Source organism: Myotis myotis, unplaced genomic scaffold (genome assembly GCF_014108235.1).
Source record: "Myotis myotis isolate mMyoMyo1 unplaced genomic scaffold, mMyoMyo1.p scaffold_m19_p_10, whole genome shotgun sequence".
NCBI lineage: Eukaryota > Metazoa > Chordata > Mammalia > Chiroptera > Vespertilionidae > Myotis > Myotis myotis.
In genome coordinates, this window is record NW_023416314.1 from 46,956,143 (window position 1) to 46,977,203 (window position 21,061).

General features: G+C 34.6%; 1 protein-coding gene across 9 annotated transcripts in view; it reads right to left on the bottom strand.

Annotated features, from left to right (window-relative positions):
* SBF2 (SET binding factor 2) overlaps positions 1 to 21,061 on the bottom strand; it is a 357,871-nt gene that overhangs the window by 158,089 nt on the left and 178,721 nt on the right. For 7 of the 9 annotated variants that reach the window (XM_036325356.1, XM_036325354.1, XM_036325352.1 and 4 more), the window contains 7 exons: positions 14,440 to 14,572; positions 13,112 to 13,220; positions 11,596 to 11,709; positions 10,390 to 10,467; positions 9,130 to 9,243; positions 7,858 to 7,986; positions 4,880 to 4,978 (listed from right to left, as the gene is read on the bottom strand). In XM_036325356.1, coding sequence (XP_036181249.1) covers positions 4,880 to 4,978; positions 7,858 to 7,986; positions 9,130 to 9,243; positions 10,390 to 10,467; positions 11,596 to 11,709; positions 13,112 to 13,220; positions 14,440 to 14,572 — 776 coding nt within the window. The remainder of the gene's footprint in view (positions 1 to 4,879; positions 4,979 to 7,857; positions 7,987 to 9,129; positions 9,244 to 10,389; positions 10,468 to 11,595; positions 11,710 to 13,111; positions 13,221 to 14,439; positions 14,573 to 21,061) is intronic. The other 2 variants (XM_036325358.1, XM_036325355.1) reach the window with 1 other exon arrangement.

A 21,061-nucleotide genomic window follows, 5' to 3' on the forward strand; every position in this document is an offset into this window, starting at 1 on the left:
CAGCCAAGACTAAGACAAGTACTATTTTTATAAGTAATCAGGAAGCATATAGTGACTAGCTAAGAGACCTATATTCTCACTCACCTATTGACATGCAAATTAAAACCATAATAAGATACCACCACACACCTATTTGAATGGCTAAAAACAAAAAACTAAGGATACAAAGTGTTGCTGAAGATAGGGAGCAAATGAAACTGTCATATATTGCTGGAGGAAATGCAAAATGATAGAGACACCAGGGAAGTATCTTAGTTCTTCTTTGATTTCAAAAAGGAAGGGAGAGGGAGAGGGAGAGAGAGATAGAAACATCAATGATGAGAGAGAATCATTGGTCAACTGCCTCCTGTATGCCCCACACTGGGGATCTAGCCTGCAACCCGGGCATGTGCCCTGACCGGGAATTGAACCATGACCTCCTGATTCATAGGTTGATGCTCAACCACTGAGCCACACTGTTTTGGCGCTTAGTTCTTATAGAGTTAATGTTCTGTTACCAGTATGCTACTCCTAAATACTTACTTAAGAGAAGTGAAAAATTATGTTCTAGTACATACAAAAACCTATGCAAATGTTTAGGGTGGTTTTATTCATAATTTCCAAAACTGTCCTTCAGTTGGTCAACATATAAAATAAAACTTTGGTACACTCTTGCAATGGCATGCTACTCAACAATAAAAAGGAATTAACAACAGATTTAAGTAGTGACATGGGTGAATCTAAAATGCATTATGCTAAGTGAAAGAAATCAAACTCAAAAAACTACATAATGACATTATGGAAGAGGGAAAAGTACACAGACAGAAATCATATCAGTTGCCAAGAGTTTGGGGTGGTGGGAGAACATGACTATAAGGGCACATTAGGGAAATTTTTGGAGTAAAATAAATAGTCCATGTTCTCACTGTGGTGGTGGTGGTTGTATACTTCACTCATTTGTCAAAACCCATAGAACAGTACATTTAAAAAGGGCAAATTTTACTATGATGAGAATTTATCATTGTAAAGTTGACTTAAAAATGCACAAACAAACCAGACAGGATGGGGGAAAGAGTATGATTTTTATGCTTTGGGTTGGGACCCTCATTTTCTCATAATAATCTAAACGAGTTGTTTATGTTTTGATTCTTTAAGAGTAAGATGATCACAAGATTTTACTTCATTCCTATAGCAACAACAAAAACATCCCTTTATGCACAATTAGCAGAGAGTACAGATATCATCCATGTAGAATAAATTTGCCGGTTAGTGAAATTAACTCTCTGCAGAAATATAAAGGGTGTAGATCTTACATGATTTACAATGGCAATTCCTATAGTTGGGATGTTCTCCTGTTAGGATTTAAAAACCGATTTGTTTCCATTTTGGGCAATGAAATACTGGTAAAGGACAAATAAAAATCTCATATTATTTTATAAGGAAGTCCAAGTGCTCTCATTTACCCCTTTACTTTTAAGAAAACTGTCAGACAAATTATACCATGTAGCTAATATTTATGTACTACTGCAGATGCAAAACAAGTTAAAAAAAACTGCACTACATAAAACAGTAAAACACATATCCAACTAATTACTTGATGCCGTAAACTGGAAGTTTTATAAAGTTCTTGTCCTGGCCTATTTTAAAATTCTCATTTTGTGTGCAGTTAGTGGTCCTTTATGAGTGTATATCAAGAATCATAGGGATAGAGCGGTAAGTAACTAAATGTGCTGTCATTCAGACATTGAAGATTCTGAAAGCCAAGGTGGGTGGACGCAGTATTGTCAACTGGGCAAGGAAAGAAAAACTGTAAAAATGTATAGCAAATAATCTTCATGGTATAAACCTTATTAATGCTTACCCAATTTGTCTGTAATGGAGTTAGTCCTTTTCTTTCCCTTCTTTCCACTTTCCCATTTCCCCCCCCTCCACCAGTCACCAAATACATTTTTTTTAATTATTTAGGGAGCTCCAGAAAGTCAAATAGCAGCTAGACCCAGTTACAATTCACCCTACTCACATTTGCTCACATTCCTACAATTCATTCCTACTCACTAAGAAGCAATATAAAGGAGTGGCAAGAAGAAATTGAAAAATTAAGGTCCATTTTTGAGGTATTTCAAAGGGAAGTAAAGGAGAGATGCTAGATACACATATCAAACCTCAGTGCAATAAAGTATTTACAAACATCAGAATGGAACCACCAGGTCCCGATTATAACCCAATAATAAGAAAACAGTCAAATTATGATTGGCTCTTGCTTACCAGAGGGAATTCTAGAAATTTGATTTAAAAAAGAATACTGGCTAGTTAAAAATGGAAACATCTGGCTGATTTCCCTTGCATTAAAACCATCCTTCCTCCCTCCCCTCAACTTCCTGCATGACTATCGTGCTCTGCTTTCCAACTTTGTCAAGTATTTACTTCAGGAATGTTGGGATCATCAAGGACTTTAAATTCTTAAAACTAGAAAGCGTTATAGAAAGTCTGATGACAATCTATTGGGATATTCTCAAATTCTCACTCATCATGTATCCTCCTCTCAAGGATATTAGGGGAATCATGTACCTAGAAAATGCTGGCAATAGTAGGTGCTGAATAAATACATACTGAATGAATGGAATTAATGAAATGAAATGAAATAGAATTGGATTGTGGGAGGAAAGAAGCCCAATAAGTGCTCAAGAAATGTAGAGTTCATTTGAAGGGCGATTCCATACAGTCCCTCGTGATGACCTCTTTAACAGTGTTAAAGGACAGGGGCTGTTCATGCTTTGCATTCACCTTTAAGAATACATAAGTAGTAGATATTTTACTGCAGTTTTCTTTTTTGTGTTGGCTTTGTGTTAGCTATGTATCACAAAATTTAAGGTCTAGAATGGCCAGAAAAAATTTATTTCATTTCTGCACTGAAGTGGCTTGGTATACTCCCTAACACGCATTGTGTACTCAGTCTTGTAACAGGACAAACGTGTGTCAGAAGCCCAGCTCTGGTCACTTACTGGCTATAAAATGTTGCAGTTCTGGAATAGGTTTGCAAAGATCTAAGGAATAAACATTCAGTATTAAAGGAATCAGTCCCAGAGTATTAAACACTGACTCCCAGTTAATGTTTTTTTACTTTTTGAAATATATCAATAAATCATTCCAAGTGGGCAAGGAAAAAAGCTTTCTAATATTCAGTTTCCTCACTTATCAACATCAATATCACTATCTACCTCACAGGGTACAGGGTAACCTCCAAGATCATATGAGAAAGTACGTTAAAGTGCTTTATAAAGAACAAACTATAAAATCAGCCATTGGAAATACCACATTTTTTCTAGTTGAAGATGAGCCAGCCTAATGGAGTGAACGAACATCAACTTAGGAATTGGATAGATAATAATTCCTGAATTTAAAATCTGGATTCAATTACTTAATAGCCATTTACAATCCTGAGCCAATTATCCCCAGTAAATGGGGGTAATGACACCTATATCTTACATAACTGATATGAGGACTAGAGATGATATACTATGTGCTTAATCCCATTCCTGGCATGTTTGCTTTAAACACCATTTATTATTACAATAAGCCACTAGAACTGTCTCATGTGTTCATGCTATACATTAGTTGTACACAGCCATCATAAATGGCAAAGACCAGCACAGAACACAAGTTTTCCTTCTGACAGAATTTTCCCCAAGTTCTAGCATACTAATCAAGAAATAGATTAATTACAGTATTGGACATTTATATGTGGAATGTAGGGCATCCACCCAAAGGATACATTTTAAAGTAACTTCAGAAATAAAATTTATAAATAATTGAATAAAGAAACACAATTTGGTTCTCAGATTTTGAAGGGATGTGACTAATAATGACCCAACATCCAAAAAGGTGAACCTATGCAAATAATTAAGTTAAACAATACCAGGATATGGGTCCCACATCCTTCTTAACTATTCTCCTGAAAAATATTTCCACCTTATCTAGTTTGGCTCAGTGGATAGAGTGTCAGCCTGTGGACTGAAGGGTCCCGAGTTGGGGGCTTGATCCCCAGTGTGGGGTGTGCAGGAGGCAGCTGATCAACGATTCTCTCTCATCATTGATGTTTCTATCTCTCTCCCTCTCCCTTCCTCTCTAGAAAAAAAAAGACAGATGAAAAAATACTTCCCTCAACTTTCCCCTTACTTTCCTTTTTTTAGTAAAAGGATTTGACTCTGTAAAAGCTTTATAAGCAGAGGAAGGAGTTATAATCATTAGCCATTTTTCCACATGCACATAACCACCCTGTCATGTTAGGTTATCTTCTTTCTTGGTATCCAAATTATTATTTCACACGTTACCAATGTGAAATATTAATCTTTTACACTTATTGCACTTCTGTTATATGGAGAATATTTTCACCCTTGAGTTTTTATAGTTGGTGACTGGACAATCTGCTGTCTTTTAGCATTTCACGCCCTGTCTGTTCAAAACAATTCAACTCAAATCATTTTCCTGATCCAGTGGACCCTCACTATTAAGCTAAAGCAGAGGACATGGGGCAGTTGTGTCTGAGGTAGTTCTGGTCTCCAATGGGTATAATAGTTATGTCTTAAATAAATGCCCAAATTTACTCTTATGAAGATAGAAACCTAAATGAAAATCACAATGAGGGCAAATGACAAATGGAAAATTGTAACTAAGAAGTTTTTATAATGCAATAATTGATAGGAAAAGCATTAAAAAAAAAAAAAGATCTATTTTGATGCACAGTAGCAACCGTAATATCTTATTAACTTATCGTCCCAAAGGTCTGAAGTTAGAACAAGAATATAATCACTGGAAAGATGAAGCTTTTCAGTTTCTCAAACAAAATACTTAATTAGCACTTTAAAAATTAATGACTGTCTAAATAAATATACTTACTTACATTTTTGAACAGTTGCTCAGCAAGTTCTCTGACATGCTTTATCATCTTCAGTGGGTTATTTTCTTCAACTTTAATTCGCTCTACTTCAAAAGCTACCAGCTTAAAAAAAGAATGAAATGGCAAAACATCAATTCTAAGATATGCTGAATTAGAAAATTGTGTGATAATTTCATACAATTAGCAAACCAAGAAGCATCCAAAATATATGCTATTACTAAAATAATATTTTAGATTTTTGCTGAGCTTCACCTCTATTCTAGATGCATGGAGTCTACCCAGTCATTGGATGTCCAGTGGTCTCTCCCTGATGATTTAGGGCCCTATTTCCTCTTGGAAAAGTCATTTCTGGAACTCAGAGACCCTTTCATTCTCCAGGCCTCACTTAGATATTTCTCACTTTGAGAAGTGTGGGTGGTCAGAAAGTCACCAAACATGTCCCTAACTCACAAAACACGAACCAAATGTCAGGTCACTCAGATGCTGGTTCCAGCTCTGCTGACAGTGAAATTTAGAAAAAGTCACTAAAACTCCTAAGCTCCAGTTTCTTCATCTCTAATGTTGGATGTAGGAACAAGATGATCTTTAGGCTCCTTCCAGTTCTCAAATTATATAAACTCTAATCCATGTCCCTACTAAAGAAATAGCTGGGAGAACTGAGAGTGTATATTTGGAGTAGGGAGAAGAGTACTGACAGGAAAAAAATGTGTGAGGAGGAGGGGGTAGATGGATGAATTTTTTAAAAAGGGTATAAGATATTTTCTTCTAGGAACTACTAGATTTACTGGAATAGACAGACATATAAAGCCATGACTTCACCTATTCTAGGCCAGGATTCAGAAAGACTGTCAAACCAGGGCAAACACTTTTCTTTCTAACAGGCCTATTTGATGGAGTGTGGGGATAAGCTGCTTCTCAAAACTTCATAATCCTGTCATGTGGTAGGCTGCCCAGGCTAAATGAGAACAAGGATCCCTTTCTCAGAAGCACACAACACTTTCCTACAAAAACACATTCTAATGCAAACCAGCTAAGTGGCTAAAGGCGCTAGACAAAAAATTACTTAGGTCTGATGTCTCACTGCTTTTAAGCACTTGACAAGTATGCATATGAACTAGTTTTCAAGTAACATCAACAAGATGCCAAAAATCATCACTGCTGGCAGAACCTAGAACAAGATGAACATTAAGAGACGCAATAGGAATCTTGGACAAGGTCCTTGACTTATCATTGTTTCTAATATAATGTTTCTAACCTAAAGGATATAAAAGCAAATAATACAAGATAAGCTGCCAGATGAAGTAAGAGATACAAAATAAAGCTCAATGCAGACTAGTAGACTTCCAATGTACTTTGGGGAGGTGGTGAGATAAGAGCAAAGTATGAAGAACGGACGGTCATGGTCAGACTGAAAGGTAGAGGGAGGGCACTCCAGGCAAGGGAAGGACGTACAAAAATAGTCAGAGGCTGTAGCAAGCAAGTTTTTAAAAAGTAATTAATATGAATTATTAGTTGTGATGAAACTGCCAGAGGAGAGAATTTGGATAGAAAAGAAAGGGGGTATATAAACAAATATTATTATTTAAAATGCTGCAGAGACTAATAAAATGGAAGAGCTAGAAAAGAGTATGAAGAGCATCCAATTTAACCCCAAAAACATTATATCTCAATTATTTAGGATCTAAAGCAGCAGTTCTCAACCTGTGGGTCGCGACCATTGGAAAACACATATAGCATATCAGATATTTACATTACGATTCATAACAGTAGCAAAATTATAGTTATGAAGTAGTAACGAAAATAATTTTATGGTTGGGGGTTACCACAACATGAGGAACTGTATTAAAGGGTCGTGACGTTAGAAAGGTTGAGAACCACTGATCTAAAGGCTGATATATGTTAATATTAGATAACCAATGATCAATCATATTTAATGTTGGTATTAGAGAATTAGTGATCAATAACTGTAAGAAATAATTGTCCACCTCAGGGCAATTGCTCCTAAATCCTCATATGATTTTTTTTTTTTTACTATTAATTAAAGCATTTGGTGCAATTCTCCATACTCAGAATTAAAACATGTGCCTCTTTTTTCAATTTCACCTGTGACTACTTAATTATCTCTATGTAATAAAAACAAAAGATTCTTCTCTGAACCAAGGATCTTTAAGACCATGAATCCTAACTTCTCTACATAAAATAAAACCAGCAACTCCAAAATATGATCACTATTACTATTCTCTACGATCTTGGGTGCTAGGAGTGTTTTCTTTTACAGACTTCAAGGAACTTTACATTTATTGGTTCAAATACAGTACTCTTTCAGAAACTGGAATGGGAGTAACTTTCCTCATTCTAGCCATGAGAATGGGCTTCTATGAACATAGTTAAATGGAAAGATGCATTAAAATAAGAGAAATCACAATGAACACAAAATAGCATCTGTTCTAACTTTCCCTTTCTATGGCCAATTCCTTGGTAGAGACTTAAATCTGTCTTTTATATATTTAATATCTCCCAAGGGAGCTATCACGGATATCAGTAAGAATGCTATTAAGCTAAATTATGTCTCTAGGACACTGATGGACAATATATAACTGCTTAAAGTCACATATCTACTCATAAAACTTTGACTTTTTCTCTATGAAACCAATAAAGGAATTGTGTTATTGCCTTAAAAAATAAATGTTCTACTTACACAATCACTGTCAATTTTTTCAAAAAGATTTTAATCAACAATTTAAAATTAAGTTGTTCAAGATTCTATGTATGTCTGAGATATCCCATAGTTATATTTTTTCTAATTGTTCTAATCCACATATTAAATACCAAGATCTGATAAGCATAATAGTAATAATATTTGGATTATTTGATATTTAATGTATAACAGTTATAATTTTGATTAAAAGTTTAAAATACTACTTCTTTGTACCAGCCTAATTTTGTCTATAAATAATGTATTCATTTGATAAAAACTGTACCTCATCAAAGAGATCACAGGATCTATAGGGAGGGCCTCTTTCTGAAACAAAACCTGCAAACGCCATTCCATTGAGAACTTTAGTGAGGAAATCATTTTCAACCAAACCACGCTGCCCCAAAAAAGCTGTCTGTAAAGAAAGAAAATGTGAAATGAATAATTTATCACTCAATAATGAATCGATGGTCAAAATAAAATATAATCTATCTATATATATAAAAGCCTAAGTGATTGTCGACCATTCGACCGGTAGCTCGGTAGCTATGGCATGCAATGACCATGAGGGGGCAGACGCTCTGACCAGTAGAGAAGGGAGCCCGATTCCTCGAGGATTCGGCCATGGGTTAGGTTGCTGCTGGGGCATTGTTGGCCCCGAATCTCCTTCACCGGTACCCCGGACCCAGAGAGGAGGGAGCCCGATTCCTCGCAGAATTGGCTGTGGGTTAGGATGCTGCTGGGGGGAGGGTGGGAAGAGATTAACCAAAGATCTTATATGCATACTAGAGGCCCAGTGCACAGATTCGTACATCAGTGGGGTTCCTCAGCCTGGCCTGCGGGGGTCAGGCCGAAACCGGCCTGGTGCATGGATTTGTGCACTGGTGGGGTTCCTCAGCCTGGCCTGTGGGGATTGGGCCGAAACTGGCTCTCTGACATCCCCACAGGGGTCCTGGATTGCGAGAGGATGCAGGCCAGGCTAAGGGACCCCACGAATCCGTGTACCGGGGCTCTAGTAGAAAGATAAAGCTTGAATAAGTGTCTTCATGCAAAAATGTGTTATTATAAATGATAGTTCTCTTAAAAAGGTTTTTGATACCTGAGATACTACAGGTATTGAAAAGAATAAAAATGAATCTGTCTGTAAAGCAGGAGAAATCAAAAATTAACACTCAATTTTAAGAGAAAACCAATTTAAAGTTAACATTACAATCTGAATGAAAACATATTAGTTCCATAGTATTATTAAAAATTATCAATACAGTGAACAGATGACGTGTTGTAGAATTGTGCACCTGAATAGACTCTACTTTGTACTAGCCTAATTTTGTCTGTAAATAGTGCATTCATTTGATTAAAAACTATACCTCGTCAAAGAATTATCACCCCAATAAATTCAATAAAAAGGAAAAAAATCATCATTTAACCACACAGATATTTTAAATAACCCCATTTGATAAATTAAAGGGAAAATCCATGGCCAGAAAAGGACAATCAAGTTGTTTTATTTAATTGGAGTCTACATTTTGGACAGATTCCATATAGTTCTGTACCTTACCTTGTGAAAATGTATCACTGGTTCTGCATGAATTCTTATAAGCTGTAGGCATGATCTATATCCTTGGAAAAGTTGTGCAAATAATCTAAGAAAAACTGCACGTACTTCTTTATCCTGAAAATATAAGAAGAAACATGTTAGGTAATTGAATTTCTTAAAAAATAAAATGAATTATCACAAAATCAAAAAGTTGTAAAGAAGTTGAGGGATTATTAAATAAATCTGTATGTCTGTGCTTTCTACACATCAGTCTCATTTGTGGCAATCCTGAGTGATTGGCATCTAGTCTGCTCCACTGTTGGCAGCATAGGCTGTTCAATAGTTCTTTTTAAAACTGAACCAAACAAAACTTGCTTTTAGTACATTCAATTTTCCTATCAGAAAAAACACGTCACAGTCTCCCCTTTCACCATGCTAAAGAAGGGCATATTTCCCAAGTCATTTGCTTTTTATAGCCACCAAAAGAATATCACAAATACAAAGAAAAAAATCAAAAAGACTTTTTAAAGCTTATAAAATTCTTCCAAAATTTATCCAACTTATAAAAATGTATTCTCATATTAATAAGGTCTGACTTCAACTGTTTTAATAATTCAAGCTTTTATATAAATCACAGTTTTAGAATTGGGAGGAAACTTACAGATTTATTTAGTCAACCCTTATTTAATTAATGAGGAAATAGTCAAGAATGCTTAAGGAACTTGTCAAAGGTGTCTAGCTCTATGAAGCTCTTTGGCCACAAAGCTCATCTCTAAGAGATGCACTGAGCAAAATTAAAAAGGGATCTCTGTTACTACTCACCCTTTTATGGCTTCTAGTTGGAACTATTTTCATCTACTCACTCCTCAAACTTGATTCTCTCCTATTATCAACAATACTGTTATAATTTTTTGTAAGTTTCCCTCTCCCCACTTTTTTTTATCCTTGCCTGACCTTTTTAATTTGCTGCTTGACACAATTTTCCAGGCTATAGCTTCGGTTCTGATTTTTTGTCTGTTACTTATTATGCTTCCTCAGGACAACAGTTTTAGCCCTTCTCCCCACTGGTCAGTGTGCTACCCTGTGACTCCTCTTTGAGCAGGACACGAGGTGAGTCAGTAGCAATTCTCCTGATTTCTAATTTGGTGCATTGTTTACTAGGCTGTCCACCTAACTCTCATTTTCACTAGGTTGTCCATGCAATTCAGCTTCTTTAACAATCGTACAAATAAAAGTACAGTTCTCTTTAAAAGCATAAAACTTAAATCTTAAACTTCTTACCAGCATTTTTGAGTGGGATAAAGCTGTTCGTGGAGGGGGGAAAGCATGATCTGCCACTTCCAAATCTGGGTGTAGAATCTAAAGCAAAGAAGTTTTGTTATACAGAAGATCTTAATGTCAATAAAACCTATTATTTAATCTACTTGGAACATCATATGAAAAAGTGTCAGTATATGAATTACAATATATTTTTTTCCATGAACTACAATGTAGTTCGCTGAGGTAGTTCTGCATATATTATTGTGAAATGATCTCCAAGAGAAAATATTTAATGAAAACCCAAGTTCTAGAAAAATTCACATATGTAAGCCTATATATGTACATGCATCAATGTACATATAAATGAAAATGCAAAGTTCTGAAAGAATATACACTAAGCTATAAAACAGTAGTTACCTCTGGGAAGGGAATAGTCTACCACAGAGCTATTTGGCCATATAGTTGAAAATTTTAAACAAGCATTTATTTTTATGTTTTTTAGTATAATTAAAAATTAATTAACTGAAATATTGGGGGGAATATGAAGGCTTTAGCTCTAGTAATGGCTTAAAATGCAGAATTTCTAAGTTTCAATTTTCTGATGATGCATCAATGGGCACCTAAAAATGTTGTCAGTAAAATAAAATACTCTGCTTTTACAAATCAAATAAGGTAAAATAACTACAAAAAATTAAATTCATTTCAATGAGAACCATCCAGGCCATAGATTTCTTAAAACTTCACTACACAGAATGCTGGACATTTAATCTATCTATAAGTAACATCTTCCTGTAGTAACCTGAAAACATTGGCAAAACAACATTCCACTGTTTTGCAAGTAGCACACCTATCATGGAGGAATGAGATGTCACTAGGAGGTTGGAGGAGAAGGAAAAAGTGCTGGCTTCTAATGGAGGGTTAGGGGAATCAGTGACTTCAAGGCAGAGTCTAGTCTTGTTTTCACACGTGTGTTTCCAATACCTACGACAGTATTCTGTACTAAGTAAATACGCTGAGTGAAAGAATGAATATACAACAAATATTCAGTTAGAATTCAAAGTATATTCTTTAGATAATATTTAGTAAAGACTCCTAAATACTCCATGAGACTATATTCATGTTTTAAGACCTTTTTAAAAAGTAATTGCACTGCTCATTATATTTAATTATAATTATCTTTGTTTATATTTAAGTCAAGAGAAAATTTCTATTTAAAAAATGGCATACCAAAGAAAGAGCTGCTTGAGTCTGATGTAGAAGTGGTTCCGGGAGGGAAGAGAGGTGAATACATTCAGGAATTTTAATAGTTCCTCCATCCAAATCTGCTATGATTACATCTAACTGAAAGAGATAAAAATTAATATAATTAATACAATATATTTGTTGTTGAGCAAATTAATTTGATCTTCACTAATTCAAAATGAGAAGAACCAAGTGTGGAAGAGCTTCCTTTTTTTTTTTTTTTGGTTAATCCTCACCCAAGGATATTTTATCTATTGATTTCTAGAGAGAGTGGAAAGGAGGGAGGGAGAGAGAGAGAGAGAATCATAGATGTGAGAGAGACACATCAATTGGTTGCCTCCCACACTGGGGCCTAGGATTGACCGGCAATCCAGGTACGTGCCCTTGATAAGGAATTGAACCCGAGACCATGTGGTGCACGGGCTGACACTCCACCACTGAGCCACACCGGCCAGGGCTGGAAGAGCCTCTTGATTGTCCATAGTAAAAGAACGCTGGGTTCATGGCTTCTGAGCTTCTGTTTACACTACAGTAGTCCCCCCTTATATGTGGTTGTGCTTTCTGAGGTCTAGGCTACCTTCAGTCAAATGGTCTGAAAATATTGAAAGGAAAATTCCAGAAATAAACAATTCGTAAGTTTTAAATGCATGCCATTATGAACAGTGTATTGAAATCTTAGGCTAGCCCACTGTCCTGCCTGGGACATGAATCATCCCTTCGTGTAGCAGTCAGGTAATGCATGTTTTAAAAATTGTTACAGCACACTGATTAAAAATCAATGATGTGGAGTATTTTCTTCTTTGGTATTTCTTTCTATTCATATGGCATGAGAAGTAGAATAATTTTTTTTTCCTCACCCAAGGATACACTTTTTTTTGATTTTAGAGAGAGGGAATGGGAGGGAGAGAGAAAAAAAAACACATCAATGTGAGAAACATATACCTTCAGCCTCCCCTACGTGCCCTGACCTTTTGGTATATGGGATAACACTCCAACCAACTGAGCCATTCTGGCCAAGGCAAGAAATAGAATAATCTGGTGGGGCTCATACTGAACCTGCATTCCACTAAAATCCTTCACTCTTTTACAAATAATTTTTGCTTTTTAACTTTTTAGTTATCCACCATTCAGCATTAATACAGGCCTAATTTTAAAATATGAATAAATTAAAGTACTCATAACAAAAGTATAAATAGAATGCTATATAGATTACTTTATCTTCCTTTCCCATAGACAGGATGAAGAATACAGGAAGATAAACTTAATATGCCACAGGAGAGGGCATTTGAAAATATTAATGAATTCATTTTGTAAATCTCTCATATTTGCTATAGAAAAATTAATATGTTTAGGTTTTTTAATGATGCTTTTTTCCAGCCAATCTTTTCTATAGGGAATGCAATAGAGCTGAAAATAGTAATAAGTTGAAATGTTATAAAAATCAAGGTAATAAGATAAACCTCTGGCCTCAATAACTGGCAATTTAAAGTTAAATACTTACAAGTTCATGGACATCAGTTTTAAAGATGGAATGTACTCCAATAATGAATGGTGTTGGCGAACTTAGAACTTCTAGTAGCTGAGCTGGGAGGATGGGAATATAAGGATAACTGGAAATAATGAAAATATATGTGAGATATATTTGTTTTTCCATAATATAAACATTTTTCTTTCATCTTTATGCTATGAATTTTTTTAAGATTATCTATGTTTTGAAATTATCAATAATATTTTCATGGTTATTACTATTTACTTTTCAAAAGGACAGACTTAAAAAAAATCTTCATGAGAATGATACAAGCAGCTATAATAAGATCTAAATAAGTGCAATCCAGGGCAGCTTCCTTATCCTTCACCCCTCCTAGACAAGCAGTCTCTTTGGGTGTTTAATCTGGCTTCAAAGCATTTTTCCTTACATGGAAATATAAAATCAGAGAGTAATGCTGACTCCCTGATGGGCCCTCCCCATCAACACTGGTGATTTGTCTACATAAAACAATCATTCAAATTCCTTTTTTCTATACTTGACTTTGCATTCAATAAGAGTGGTAAAGTACAAAAAGTAAGGTACTTATCTAAGGGTTAAGAAAAGCACATAGGCAAGTTTTTTTTAAAGTTTTAAAATAAAATCTGTAGTCTACTTTTTTTCTAGTTTGTATGAACTTAAGTTTCCTAGATGTTATGAATATTAAATCAATAAAATAATATATTAGAATAAAATATTCTGCTTATAGCACTATCAGGCATCACTGTTTAAACTATTTTATTTTTTACTTTTTATCATCAAAAAATTTTAACATACCTCTCAGGAAACAGAAAGAAAATAAAACAAAGCCGCATATATCCAATCCGATATGACAATTACTAATGCACAATATTTCTACCTACTTTTATTCTCTTCCCTACTGTATTATTTGAAGCAAATCCAGATATTTTATCATTATATACAAATACTTTAGTAGGGATCTAAAAAAGATAAGGGTTCTTTTTTTTTAATAGAACGATAATACCAATATACCCCTAAAATTAATGATTCTTTAATATTAAAAAAATCACAGCACTAACTTAATTTTATCACCAACCATATTCAAAGAGAAATAAATGCTACTGATAATACTATTCAAATTAATTAATTTTTCACTAAATTAATCAACACTCAGTAATGGACGGCTTGCAAAAGTTCCAAATTCTAGGCTAGATTTCAATCAGAATCGTGACTTTGTAAAGTACAACCTTATAGTTCAAACTATTGTGCCATGATGTTTTGACTAATCGTTAATAATTAATGCATAATTTGAGAATAATAAAAGTACAAGTAAAAAAGCTCACCTATATTTAAGAGGAAACATTAAAGACTCCAGGGCTCTGCACGCATCACTGAGTCTCTGGAAACTTGAGGAATGGAAGAGAACCTTATTTTCCGTGAGGACTGCACAAAAGAGGCTGAGGACATTTTGAATTCCTGAAAAACACAAGAGTAAATGTTTACCAAATGCACTGAATTTTATATGTGTTGCCAACAAACACAGACTTAGAATGACATGGAATGAAAAAGCCAATATTTTTTAAATCTCTGAAGAAAAATATTTGGTTAAACTATAAATTCCATACAACTTATGGGATTTGTTTTCCCAAACTTTGTCTTTACTCTTCAAATCAGTTTAACACTAATTGAACATAGTTTGGAAACATACTATTACCTTCTTTTCAACTAAATCTCCAAGGTCTGTATTTAAATTCCTATTTTAGACACTGCCATTGCTCTAATAACTTTTTCCCTCTTTAAAGAGCATTTGTCTAATGTTAATATAACCACACCAGCTTTGCTGTTGAAATTTTCCTGGCATATCTTTTTCCATTATTTTATTTTAATCTTTTACTTCTTTTTTATTTTAACCTTCTACTTCTTATAAATAGCATATAGTTGAAATTTTTTAAAAGTCGAGTCTGACAATCTTTGTCTTTTAACCAGACCATTTAGTCAACCTACACCTATGATTATTTCTATATATACATACATAGTATCTTATATATTTATTTGTTCTACCTCTTTTTCCTCCCTTTCTTTATAATTTCTATTTATCTTGGATCTTCTTTTATCCCTTTACCAGTGTGGAATTTATAAGCTGGTTCCTTTATTATATTTTTAGTGGCAACTCTAGAAAATATGGCATGCATACTTATCAAGTTCAAGTTAAATAGTATATCATTTCTTATTTTCTCTTTTATTATGAACCATCTTTTTAAATATCTGTTCAACCTTAATTACATGGACCCACTAAATTAAGAGACCCCATTAGTTTTCTCAAGGTAAAATACTTTCTGTATTTCCCTTAACCAATGTGACACATGCAGATTTCTTCATGGCCCATTATTATTTGCTATACTCTTTTCTTTTTTTAAAAAAATCCTCACCCAAGGATATTTTTCCATTGAGTTTTAGAGAAAATGGAAGAGAGAGGAAGACAGAGAGAAATATTGATATGAGAGAAACACATTGATTGGTTGCCTCCTGCACGTGCCCTGACCACCGTCTGGCGCCGGGGAGGAGCCTGCAACTGAAGTACGTGCCCTTGACTGGAATCGAACCCAGGGCCCTTCAGTCCTTGGGCAGAACTCTATCCACTGAGCCAAACCAGCTAGGGCTGCCATATTCTTTTCTCACTTCCAATTTATCCCATATGATATATCTGAACTTATGAGTTCAGCTTTTTAATCTTCTCTCATTTGGACTAATGTAAGAGTTTCATAACTGGTTTCTTTAGTCCAGTCCTTATTAATTTCAAATCTATCCTCCAGACAGTTTCTAGCATCATGGACATAAAATATAAATCTGATTAAATTACTTTCATCCCTCAAACCCTTCAATATTTTCCCATGCTTTGGGGTAGTGATTTTCAAAAGCATTCTGTTCCACAGAAGCAATTTAGTAAGAGAAACTTTGCTCCAACATGTTTTATATATTAATCCCTCTGAGATACAGTTGGTAAAATGAAGATAATATTAAAAGCTATCCTATAAGATTGCTATAAAAAAGAATGGGATAATGCCTGGTTCTCAGCACAGTACCATAGTAAATCATCAAGGCATATTAGATGACAATATGGCTAATACAATTATTGTATTTGTTAACTTTAATTTCCTTTGAAGTTGGGATTCTGATGCTAAAAATGTTTGAAAACAACTTACTCACAAGATGAAGTCTGAGTTCTATGTCAAAATGCCTTCATGGACCTACATCCCCATTTTTCCAATTGCGTCGCCACCTCCCACACCAGTGTGATCAAAATTGAACTGATCCGGCTCTCAGAACACTTCCTTCAGTTTGATATATCTGCTACTTTCACCCATTTTCTTTCTGTCTGATGTCGCTTTCATTAAAATGTGAGCTCCTCAAAGACAGCTCTGGCCTTATTCACTGATATACCCCTCCTGCCAAGCACAATACCTGCTACAGGCCCTTAAGAACATTTTGCTAAACTCACCACCCGAGTAGTGACATGAGTCACTATCAAAAGGTGTTAAAACTTTCATTAAAAGATGTCAGAGAATATCTTTATAAATTTATATAAGGAAAGGGTAAAATACACAAATCCTAAATGAAAGGATTGATAAATTATTTTAAATAAGACATTTCTGTCAAAAATGACATTTAAAAAATGGAGACAAGTTTCAGACTGAGAGAAATTGCCTAGAAGTATATAAATGTAAAAGGATAAGTGCCCAAAAGATGATTTTTAAATCCCCACTAAAATCAACAGGAAAAAATCAACATAAAAGAATATAGTTGAACAACATTGGTTTGAACTGTGTGGGTCCACTTATACTCAGGTTTTTTTTCAATAAGTATTGTAAATATATTTTCTCTTCTTTATGACTTTCTTAACATTTTGTTTCCTCTAGTTTACTTTATTATAAGACTACAGTATATAATACATGTACCATATAAAATATGTGTTAATCAATTGTTCATGTCATCAGTAATGCTTCTGGTCAACAGTAGACTATTTAGTCGTTAAGTTTGGGAGAGTCAAAAGTTATACATGGATTTTTGACTGCTCAGGGAGTCGGTGGCCCTAACTCTCATGCTGTTCAAGGGTGAAATGTAATATGAACTTACAATTTACAGAAGAGGAAACTAAAATGGCTGATAAACATATGAAAAGATGCTCCAACACCTCTAGTAATTAGAAAAATTCAACCCAATAAATTCAAGAGTTACAACTTTAAACCTGTAACAATAACGGAAATTGAATCCTGATAATTCTAAGTTTCTTTGAGGATGGGTAAGGAAAAGGAACTATATACATATTGCTGAGAAGAATATAAATAAAGTTAAGATGCACATACCTTATGACTTAGTCATTACAGTAATTCTTATTAATGCCATTATTTACTGAAAGTCTTTCACATGTACTTAAGAATAAAATAATACACTGAAACAGTACTTGAAATAATAAAAGTGGACACACTGTAAATGTGAAAATGAATAGTGTCAAAATCATGCTATGAAACTATACTTCTCTGATTGAAGATGGCAAATGTTGACTGAAACAAAAAAATTAAAACTAGCAATTTATTATTCAAAATTTATAAAACTCAATGATTATTAAAGAAATGTAAATACAACTTTCAAGTGATACGAACTTTTTAGGTAAGTTTGTAGCATTTATATTTGTGAATATAACATTGTCAAACATCATTAAGACTTTTAGGATACCTGTATAGCAGTGAAAATAAGAGAGCAAGCGCCATATATATCAACATGAATAACCCTCCTAAGTGTAATATTGAGTGAGAAAAGTAAGGTGTAAAAATGATTATACAGTATAACATTTATGTATTGTTTAAATCATATGAAACACTATGACATATTACTGTTTCGGTGTATATAAATTAGAAACATACAGTCAACATATGAAGTTATGTTTGGGACTAATCAACACCAAATTCAGGATGTGTTAATCTTTGGGAAGAGTAGGTGCGGGGAAGCATGAGACTTGGTTGGAACGTTTGTAAGGAGGACATTATGAGAAAAGGGAAGTGTGCAGAAGGTTGCCTGCCCTGTTTATCGTAATTCTGACTTAGGGGAGTGCCGAAGGCGGTGCCCCTAATTATTCCATGACCTTTCCAAACAAGTCTGTGCATGAGCAGACCCCCGGATGTTTACTGGAATCCTTATGCTTAAATTTTTGGGTGTCCTTGCTTAAAAGACACTACAAACACATGTGTCCTCCCAAGATTACTTACCCTACTGATTGTATCTAAAGATAAAAACTGTAATAAAAAGCATAACAAGGCAGGCAATTGGGGCTGCCTGGTTCCTTTAGTCAGGCTGTCCCTTAGTCTTCTCTTCCACAGCAAACGTTGTGTCAGAGTAATCCATTCATCCATCGCTCCGGGTCTGCTAGTCAGCCCCAGCAAGTAGGCATATGCAGGAAGTTTCAACTATATTTATGATGCTATATTTATTAAGCTAGATCATGGATACATGTATCTTTTAAAATATTTCTTTGGAAATAATTTAAAACTTATAGAAAAAGGTGCAAGAATAAGAATAATGCACAAAGCACCCATCTGGCCTTTACCATGATTCACCTATTATCAAAATGTTGTTCCATTTGCTTTAACATTTACGTGCTGGTGTGCTCTCTGACCTAAACATACCCTCCACGCGCACATTTTTCTGAGCCACGTAATTGTATACATTATAACATTTAGCCCTAAATACTTCTGTGTTTTTGTTAAGAATAGAGATAATATCTTACATAACCACACTATGGTTATCACATCCAGCAAAATTAACAGTTTTATAATATATTATTAAGTCTAATCTCACATTTGTATAGTCATGTGTCCCCTAAGGTTAGAATGGAGCTGGAAAACTCCTATTGCTCAGTGATGTTGAAGCCACTGTAATGGCTAGTACAACACGTTACTCATGTTTGTGGTGATGCTGGTGTTAACAAACCTCCAGGATGAACAGCCATATACAGCACACACAATTATGTACACTACACAAAGGAAGATGCTGTGAAGATTGCAGAAATGACCGTGAAGGGTTTAGAATAGTGAAAAAAACTCAGTTGATAAAGCATGGGCAGATTTTGACAGGATTGACTCCAATTTTGAAAGAAATTCTATTGTGGGTAAAATGCTATCAATCAGAATTGCATGCTATACAGAAATTTTTTGTGAAAGAAGCAATCAATGTGGCAAACTTCACTGTTGTATTATTTTAAGAAATCGCCAGCCATATCCACCTCAACCTTCAGCAATCGCCACGCTGATCAGTCAGCAAGCAGCCTTCAACACTGAAGCAAGACCCTTCATCAGCCAAAAGAGTATGACTAACTGAAGGCTCAGAGGATGGGTAGCATTTTTTAGCAATAAAGTGAAGAAGAAAGGCATGCACTTGTAAGGACTCTATCCTACTTGTATCATTAAGAAAAAAATTATAGTATCAAGGGGGGAAATAGTACACTAAACTTATTAAGATAGAAGTTATGTCTCATATAGTAGAAATGAGTTAGGGACAATACCCTAGTGCTTAAAGGGTAAGGTTTTCATTATCCAGAAAGGTTATATGGTGTAATACAAAATAATTTACCCATACCTAATTTACGCATACCACAACCCATAGCTCAAATATTTTAAGAAATTACATTAATGTTTTTATTCCTAACTAGCAATGCTTGTTGCTGCATTCATAGCTACATAGTTATTCATAAATCCAATTTCTTTCATCTACAAGTGGAAATCAGTTTTCTATGTAACCTTGAATTGTTACTTAGTCTTCACTAGCCAGAATCCATCCAAAGCTGCACAATAACAGAGAGAATATGAAAAACAAACATTCCGGTGATAATTACTACTGATTTCAGTACAATGGTACAAACACATCCTGTTGATTACTCAAATAGTAAAACATTCTGAAAAATTACTTCCTGATTTTAACTTTTCTTTAGGGTTAAAGTTCTAAAATTCCTAACATAAACACTAACAAATGCATTTGTTTCCCATTTAAAAAAAAACAGCACCAAGAACTTTTCTCCAGAATCCTCCCCTTTTCTGAATAATAATAGAACATTATGTCTCAGCTTTCAAATGGGAAAACTGAGACAATAAAGGCCCCTGTATTAAGACAGGATATATTTTAGAAGCCTTAAACAATTTGTTATAGTCCTTTCTGGTCAAGCCACAATGGAGAGAATATAATAATGGTCATGACTTGACACAAGGCACAAGAAAGATTTATCATTCATCCAATCAATATTTGTTGAGTACCTACTATGTTCTATACACCAGATGACAGCAATGAAGAAAACCAAGATCCCTACCTTCACTGATTCAAGCTTTATATATTTTACAGTTTAGTTTTGTAACTATCACTGAGAGGCAATTTTAATATGTTACAAATTGAGAATATTATTTGCAAATGTTAGAAATGGAAATCTTCTAAGTAAAAAATTGTTAAGAAATGTAATTGAATTGGGCAATTGTACATGGGTATATTTGGTTTTCTAGGTCTAAGATAATCACATCAGATTATTCCAACACTAAATGGCCTAGATTCCTAGTCTGTGCCTGTTCTGATTCGGTCAGATTAAAATCTACTTTAACAACTAAATTTAAGAACCAGGAAGCAAAAGGGACCTTAGGAGTAGAATAGCAAACAAAGGGGAAGGACAGTATAGAGTAACTGGGGAATTAAAGCAAGAAGCAGAAATAACACTTTTAACTAAAACTTGCTTCTCCCATTCCCTCCTGTGTTCTACTGTTAAAGCTTTATGGAGCTGTTGAGATACATAAGAAATTGCTAAACTCTAGGGAGGGATATAAATAAATTTGAGGCAGGCTCCTACGAGCTCACAGTTCAGTGAAGACAGCAGATTGGTAAATAAATAGTTAAAACACAAAGGATAGAGACATGAACAAAGTGCCACAGGGC